Source organism: Chaetura pelagica, unplaced genomic scaffold (assembly GCF_000747805.2).
Source record: "Chaetura pelagica isolate M959 unplaced genomic scaffold, ChaPel_1.0 scaffold29, whole genome shotgun sequence".
NCBI lineage: Eukaryota > Metazoa > Chordata > Aves > Apodiformes > Apodidae > Chaetura > Chaetura pelagica.
The window spans coordinates 732,334-741,045 of NW_009970720.1; the positions used below are offsets into that span (position 1 = coordinate 732,334).

Here is an 8,712-nt window from a genome sequence, read left to right on the forward strand (position 1 = left end):
AGAGACAATGGCTTACAAGTCCAGAGGACTTTCTGAGGAAATAATTCTCCTCCCTGGTTAATACCACAAAACACCTTGACACGGGCAACCAAGACTCCCTGGTGAAATATTAAACTTTTCCCAGGTGCAATAACCAGCTACAACCTAGGATCCCAGCAGTAACACTGTGAATTGCAATTTTTTGGATGATCATTACTACAGATCAGACAAGCTCACTATTTATAGTTGTCTGCTTGTCTGGAAGCAATGCTGTTCCACAGTGGAAACGGACCTGTTGTACTTGCAAAACCTAAGACTTAGGACAGCAAGGGTTCCTCATCTCCCAGGAAAATAAAAAGTGAGCAGAAAACTATGCTCCTAGAGTTTCAAATCAGCAATCAGTGGAGGGTAATCTAACAAGAATTGTTTAAAAAGCATGATCCAGGATTTCATCAACATCACTGACTTGTTTTGGCACCTCTGTATGCTGTTCTGAAGGTTGTGCAGTTGGACTCCTGATGGAATGAATCTTGCTGTGTTTCCTGGCGAAAAAAGGAAAATCACAGTAAGAAACCATTTCATTTTTTTTTCCTGAAAGTAGGAATCAAGACACATGCCTCCTTTCAAACAAAACCTTTAAGAAGCAGCTTTCATAAAAGTTTGCTCCAAAACAGGTCAACATTCCTCCTTTCTGTAAAATTGAAATGAGCTACGTGTTACAAACTTACCATTGTAAGAAAAGGGAGAGGCACTGAAGTAAAAATGCTCTGTCACCAGAACATGAGTCTTAAGCAATAAACTGCTGCCATGGTCTTTGTGGCACTTTAGCCATTACTCTCAGCTCACCATAAGCAAGATGACTTCAAACAGAATTGGCTCTATCAAGTTCGAAGCTTTCCCTGAAGACCTCTCCCTTGAGGTTGGCTACATTTCAGTTTTATTCTGAGGTGAATATGTCTATTTACATACATGACCACATTCCACCAAAGAGCATGCAAATCAATATGAGAGGAAGTTACCTGTGATGGCAGGACACTCACTGCTGAAAAACAGGTTGAAGACTAGTGATCTTTAGTAAACTATAGGTTATGTCAACTTCTGCCAAGACATTCAGGGCCAAGTGGATATTATACAGTGATAAACTGTCAAACCAGTAAGTAAGGTGGTGCCAAGATCTTAGAATGTAACAATTTGTCTTTTATTAAAACATATTGGGATAGTTCATTTATTTCCTCTCACCTTTCAAACTGCACTTTTTTGTGCCCTCCTTCTTTAACATAGTCAAGAACTTGCTTCTGAGTCCGACCACTGGAAGAAAACCAAAGACAAAATATTTAATACAATATACCATCTGGTCATCATAACATGGTTATAGCCCACATATGAAGTCACAGTAACCAGAAAGGTATTCATCACTATCAGCAGAAATTCACAGAAGATCATAAGGAAGGGGATCTGGTCAGATACACATAGATTTTTATCATTTTGCAGGTTACTTGTCTCTTTTTTTGCTATGGAGCTACTTTAAAATGTTATTTCAGAATAGCTTAAATTCAGTTGTGTGCCCTCTATAGGGTACTATATTACTGGAAAGTCACCATAATAGAAAATGCACCAGGAGCTAAGTTTTCCTTTCATGAACAAAAAACATTCTTGAATCCTTTTGAGTCAAATACCAGCCTTACCTTGTAAAGGTGAAAACTGCTGAATTGCATTTCATGTCTCACCACTTGTTACCATTAAACGTACCAACTAAACATACACACATTTTCTGTGGAGATTTAGGCTGGAAATCCCATTCTCCTCCTGCTGCTACAAGCCATGAAAAAGCAGTGAGAAAACCCAGCACTTCCTATTGTGCAAAGCTAAAAACTCCAAAGGGAACTGAGCACAGTAAAGGAAACCCACACCTCAAGAATGCTCAACCAAGCATCAAACCCTTCCCATTCAGTAAAGGCTTTCCATTAACTGAATTACTACAACGCCTGGAAAAAGTTATTAATTGGATGTAGCCTAGATCACAGTGACATAGTCAAAACCTGCTCACCAAACGAGCAGCAAAGTTGAACACATCTACTGTCTTTTATTTCCTCAGGCAGAAACTTAACAAGTTATAGCTGGTTTACCCTAACATGTCCTTCCATGTTAATTAATTTACTTTGCAGGCAGGAACCGCAGTAGTAGGAGAGTTAGAATGGCCATATCTCCCGTGTTCTTGTGCAAGGCCACTAGAGTGTACAGTTCATCTCATTAAAAAGGGTTTCTGGCTATTCAGCTTGTATCAGCTTTGCAAACATAATAAACTGTATGAATAAAACAGCATACACAATACAATATCTAATGAGGCTTCTGCCAGTGTAAATAATAAAAAAAAACCCAATAACCCAACTATTAAAAACTTTTCTAGCTCTAACAGTATCATGGGTAGACTTGGTCTAAGCATAAGTGGTCACCTCACATAAACCCTCTGCAAGCATAAAGGTCTCAGCATAAAGAGAAGTCATTGCTTTTAACAGCACAGAGATGAGTTTACCACAGGGTCATGGAATGAAAATACAAATCTTTGATCTGATATATAGGTAGGATCCCACCCCAGAAGCACAGGATTCAAAGAGTGCCAAAAAGTTACTAGCTGGTGCTGCTTAGGACGCAGGAGAATTTTCTTATGTGGAACAAGTTGGAACCCATATACTTAATTTCTTACCTGTAGAAAGCTATTTTGCAACAGCCACTACAAAATGCATGCAGGCTCTTCCCCTACAGTGTTCCCTGAGCTGTACTGGCTGAGAAGTTGCAATGAAAAATACAAAGGAGCAAACTAGAGGGGCTGAAAATAACAGGTGGATGTGCTTTTGAAATGAGGAGACAACAAAATGTGGAAAGAAGAATGCAGGTCTTACCTGAACCTAAACGATGAACCTCTAGAAAAAAGAACAGGCTTAGGCTTTGGTTTAGGTTCCTCAAAAAGCCTGAAAAAGGCATGATGCTCCACACAGATCTTCCAGAAAGACTTGCAAAAATCTCGACTGGCCATTAGAAATTCCAGGGTGTCCTGGAATGAACTCTGGAAATTAAGATAATGTTTGCAGTGTAAGCAAACAAGCAATACACTTTACAGAGATGCACTGACAGAGTAGGTGCTATGCTACAAAAAAAGCTTTTTCCCAACTTACTGGCTTTCAGGTTTAACAGGCCCTTTCCTTCCCACTTGGAGACACCACTGATCTGCCTGGCAGTACTGGAGCTATTCACTCAAACTTCCTTTCATTGACAAATACGACAGAGATAAAACAATGGTCTTAACATTAATGAGAAGAAATGGCTTACATGCTATCACTTAAGAGTTGATGATATAGTACCAGACACACAGCCAGAAGACCACTCTGACCTTCAGTTTACATTTCCCTTGCTAGGACTGCTCACTTGAGATGTTGATGTGTGCAGGACCAACAGTGAATGTAAGCAATGAATCAAAAAACCACAAGCTTCTTGAGGTGATAAAAACTTGTGTTTGATCCATGAGTAGAAATTTTCCAAATCAGCTTTTGTAAACTTAAATCAATTCCTGACAAGTACTTACATTCACATCAGGCCGCAGTTTGATGAGAAAACGTTTCCTCTTGAAGCTCAGCTTTCGAACCTTAGCCCAGTTGAAGGCATTGATCTTGGTGTGACCCTACAGAGAACAAAGCCAGCAGAGTTTAAGCATTCCAGATCTGAATGGAGATATCTAAACCACTACAAAAAGCTTGCCATAAATCAATCGTGTATTCAATTCACTTGAAATTATGGTGCTTCTTATCCTCTGATCGTGCAAACCACAAGCATATGGTGCTGTGACTGAAGGCAGGTACTTCTGGTTAAACTCTTCGCATATTTATAGGACTAGGTATTCTGAGCTGATGTAAAACTATCTGACCCAGTATCACTGCATAAAACACAGTGGCCCAGCTTTTGCCCAGATGATGTTATCTTGTTCCACTACTTGTTCCATAGTTCAGTGGACTATATTACCAGAGGCACCACCTTCTCTTTCTATCAGCTACAGAGAATGCAGGGAATCCAGACACTTAACATGATCATCTCACTTTGATGGGGTAGATTTCTCTTTGTCTACAGAGCAAATAAACACCCCTTCAAATTTCACTTCAGTGGAGGGGAAAAAAAACCAGCAACTGAAAGTTTTATACGGCAAGTACAAAACTCTGTCAGCATTTTGACTCTTCATGGGGAGCAACAAAAGTAACAGGAATGTAAATAATCTGTCTCTAAAGAGTCACAGAATGCTTCCTCCCCCTCAAAAAAGCAACCAAAAATCAGAAGCAAAAAAGGAAGCTTGAGAGAAATTATCTTCAAAATACTACAGTTCCCAGTCACTGCATCATTAGCCCCTGCTACCCAGAAGTCTCATGTTTAATCTACGTTAGAAAGTATTGAAGGTATTATTTTAAAACATTCATTACAGTAGTTTGTTCAGCAAAGACTTAAAATACAAACATCCATACAGCACAGAGCACTACTACAGGATTGCTAAATGTAGAAACCCACATGGATTTGGGTGCCATCACCAGACGGACGTAGGAGTAATGACTGTGTGATGATCTCTGCTAAGTCAACCTGCTATCTAAGAATCACATAATTAATCGCCTTTAGAATATTCAGCAGTGCTGACACTGATTTCTAAATGAATTGCAGGCTTTAAAGCAAGTCTGAATACTGCTTATACCATGTGTGAGTGAACCTTTATTTTCCTTGAGGTCATTCAAATGAGGTCTTAATATTTCAATTTATCTCAGTTATCTTAAAAAAAAAGAAAAGAAAAAGAACTTAAGGCTCTTGTCCTATTAAGTGCTTGAAGGAAGCCCTAAGCCTACTGCCAGACACCAATTGCTGGACAGACTCCAGCAGGTCAGAGCCTTGTTTTGTCTTCAGCATTTAGTCTTGGTCAAGGAAAGTACAGAGAGGTTACATACACTTCCTACATTCTTTTCCACATACTCCAGTTGTCAGTTGTTTTACCTGTCTGCTTCACACCCATTTATTATGCACCATGCCTGCAAGACATATCTGCTCCTGTATGTAGGAGGTATCAGCATGACCAGCTTGCAAACTGTGAGCTGTGGTTCAGTCTGCATTTTGAACAGCACATTGTGGCTGCAGATGGAGTTCTACCCTGTGCATGCAGGCAAAGTAAGAGACCCTGGAAGTGAGGGACATAATGGAGCTATACAAAGTTTAAGGTCATTGTTAGAAGGAATTTGGAAGATCCTGAATTTTCCCAACCAATTTCTTTTGGACATGATTGAGGTCTTGAAGTCTTATCACTATAAGAAATCTCTCTGTTTTATAAAGTACAAACTTATGTCCTAAGCAGCTCTAACCTGAAACACCAGAATGCCAGTGTTGGCAACAGCCAGGTTGATTTTTGTCCCTTCCCGGTCCTTGGCTGGATGCAAGCGTATTCCATACATCTCCAGCCGACGGGCAATCTCCAAAAGCTGGAAGTCAGACTCCGCTGGTGTCTGTCCCCTTGAGAGAGAAAACAGAGAAAACACACAAATTCTTCACACCTTTTAATAGAGATCAACCAGTGCTACAGAGAACAAAGACACTTTTCATCAAAGAGACTGAAACCTGTCAGAGCTATAATATCTGTATGGTTTTTCTATGTCCTCAGATTTATATAAGCTAGAACAGCTTCATCTTAGTCTAAACCAATATCAAAGAATCCACAGATTTTACAGTCTATTAGAAATTTTGATTGCTCCAATTCTGAGACATATGATACAGCTAGACTTTGAACTATAATCTTTAACAGAATTAACTATCTGTCTTTGTATTTTCCATTAGGAAAAAAAAAAAGTTGTATCTCTAAAAAAAGACAAATCATAAACAGAACTGTGAAAGGATGTTGTTCATTGTAAAAGTGAAAGCAATATCAAAACCAAAGTAAAATAGAAGACATTAAAGCATTAACATAATTGTTGGGGACTCATAAGCACTTAATCATGACAAAACTCTGCACAAAATGTTATTATTACTGCTACAGAACTCTCTACCAGTCATATCTAATTCAATGTCAGTCAAAATGAAATTGTTCAAGTCTTGAAGTGTTCTTGACAGCAAAAAAATACCTTTATATGCCTTACTAGTAATTCTTTTAATCATATTCTTACTACTAGCCTTTTCTCCCAGTCATAAGTATACCAATCCTGCATCATCATCTCAAATCCAATTCCCCCAGATCCCTAATTCTGCAAGCACTTTGTGCTTTTGCTAAAACTATCATTAAACCACAGCATGGAAAGGTGAAAAAGCTACATTTAATGTCTTTGAAATCAGAAAGGCTGCTGTCAGAAGTGCCTGACTGATCAGTCATCATTTGCAATCATATCTGCATGCACAAAATCAGCAGTGAAGCATATTGTATGAAATGGACTGTAAAATAGTGAATGAATATCAAATCAATTGCTCTTTAAACATCTTGTTATGATGATGGGAGAAAGGCAGGAGTAACCTTCAGGAAATTCATAGGCTTGAATGTTTTTTGAGAAGTAACCTTTGAGAAACTCAAGAGGTCCAAATGTCTTTTACAGTATATTTACAGTCAGAACTACTCTAAAGAAAAATAAGGCAAATAACAAGAACAAAAAAGTCTTACATGTGATTACGGTGAAATTCCATTATTTTGTCTTCTAGTGCTTCTTGCTGAGGTATATACTTGTTCTTCGCTAAGTGTTCACGATCTATGGTTTCATCAAAGTCCCCAATCTCAGCTAAAGAGAATTTTAAGAAAATTATTAAAACATTGTATTAAATCTCAATTATTTGGGGCAATCGAAAAGGTGCAAACAGCTGGGAAGAGCGCAGAGAAGGAAACAGTTTCTTGCAAGCTGTGTCATGATTTTATGATTCAGATTCCCACCACGCGTTCCTCTCTTCCCCTCTGTGTCAGTATCCGGTACGTGAGAAGAGGTCCAAGAATTCCCCCATCCACTACAACTGACTAAACAGCTGCTGGATGTCAACTGAACTAATGAAGCCATCACAGTGCTGCTTTGCCTTGTGTGTGGGATAAGGGGGGAGCAGGGTGACATGGGGACAGCACTAATCCAGCAGAACTCATCCATCTCTCTCACACGCATGGTGGTGCTCAGGTGCTTTTCCCAGAGCAGCTGAGCACAAGCTTCCTTCACAAGCCTGTGCCCCACTCTGTAATCTTTGGGGGAAAATCTGAAGAGATGGTTTTGTTTGCTTGCTTGAACACGGGCATGTATTCCACCTCAAGGAGTTATGAAACATTTGTCTTCCTCTAATTTTGCAGCATTTGAGACACATTCTGTCTCCCTCCTCCTCCAAGTTGTTCCCATCTGCTGCAGTTATTCAATATCATGTGTGCAACAGTATGTCACACCCATCTTCCATTTTGCAGCCCATTCAGTGAGATTTCCTTTTTTTTTTCCAGGGGGTGGGAGCAGAGCTGGGGACAGGCAACCTATGTATGGGTGCCAGATTACTATCTTGTTGCCTGCTATTCTTAGAATGCCTCTGAAAACATTGCTATTAGCTTTTTCACTCAACAGCATAGCAGCCTCTGCCTGCAATTCTGCTGGAATAGCAGCAACAATGCTACAAAAAGGTTGCTACCTTAGTAATGACAGGGAAATTAAAATGCAGCATCTTCAAATTAAACTCAGGCTGCAGTCAGACACGTCGTTGCACAGTTGGCCCGAGATGCAACAGACTCAAACTGAAATCCTTGCCTCATCCTCAAGGTCCACCCATGTAAATGATCTTTAACCAGTTCTGTCCAAAATAAGCCAGTTTAGAAAACAAGAAAGGTTTCAGATGATGTTTAAAACACTGCAGGTGATTTCTGACAAAAGTTTGCCTTGAATCAGACGTACCTGCAAATGCAGAGGGGGAGCAATAACTTTGGGTAGGCAGGGAAGATGAGGTCCAAAGCATCTATGAATGATGGAGCAGTAACCTTTCAATCCAAAGAGCCCATAGACACACAGTAACTTTTTATAGTTCAGAGGTCAGAGGTGGAAAAGCATTGATAGCTGAAACTGACTGATTTCCACCCACTCCCTCATCCCATCTACTCTGAATTGCTCCTTGAGAAAGAAGTACTACTGAATCTTTGAGAATTCTTTGTAAAATGTTGCTTTTGTCCCCATCTTAGAAACAGCTCCCTCATTTCAGCTTTGCCTGCCCCAGACTCTGCGTATCTCTAAGGTCCATTTTTAACGCAAATTAGAAGCAAGTTTCTTCTCTTTAATGAAGGCATAATCCCACTTAGGACTGCAACACCTCAAATAACATGGGCCTTGATTCTTTAAAATGCAGCTCACACTCAGTATGTTTTTGTACAGGGATGGACCTAAACTGTCTTCTGTAGGGCTTTCTTTAGAGCCAAGAGTACAAAAGACTCTTATTTCATCTCTACATCATTTCTATGATGTTATCTGCATTTGTCAACTGAAAATCCACTATCAAGATTGTCCTCATGGCTTTCAAGTCACTTCTAAATTTGCTGTCTCTGACCTTGGACTCAACAGCTTTTCCTTCTCTCCTTAGCCCTTTTCCAAATTAAATGCCTTTTAACAGCACTCACTCTAGAAAAAGTTATATTTTGAACATTCAGCCCCACATCTAACTCTTTAAAATTTTCTCATGTCTTTTAGTGATTTCCACTAATGCTCCCTTTTCTCTTGCAAGTGCATTACA

The 8,712-nt window shown here is 39.5% G+C and overlaps 1 protein-coding gene across 1 annotated transcript in view; it reads right to left on the reverse strand.

Annotated features, from left to right (window-relative positions):
* The window catches only part of FARP1 (FERM, RhoGEF (ARHGEF) and pleckstrin domain protein 1 (chondrocyte-derived)), a 170,924-nt gene that overhangs the window by 49,118 nt on the left and 113,094 nt on the right, over positions 1 to 8,712 (reverse strand). The window contains exons 6-11 of the mRNA XM_010006334.1: positions 6,641 to 6,755; positions 5,361 to 5,508; positions 3,560 to 3,655; positions 2,880 to 3,043; positions 1,219 to 1,287; positions 437 to 521 (exon numbers count right to left, since the gene is read on the reverse strand). Coding sequence (XP_010004636.1) covers positions 437 to 521; positions 1,219 to 1,287; positions 2,880 to 3,043; positions 3,560 to 3,655; positions 5,361 to 5,508; positions 6,641 to 6,755 — 677 coding nt within the window. The remainder of the gene's footprint in view (positions 1 to 436; positions 522 to 1,218; positions 1,288 to 2,879; positions 3,044 to 3,559; positions 3,656 to 5,360; positions 5,509 to 6,640; positions 6,756 to 8,712) is intronic.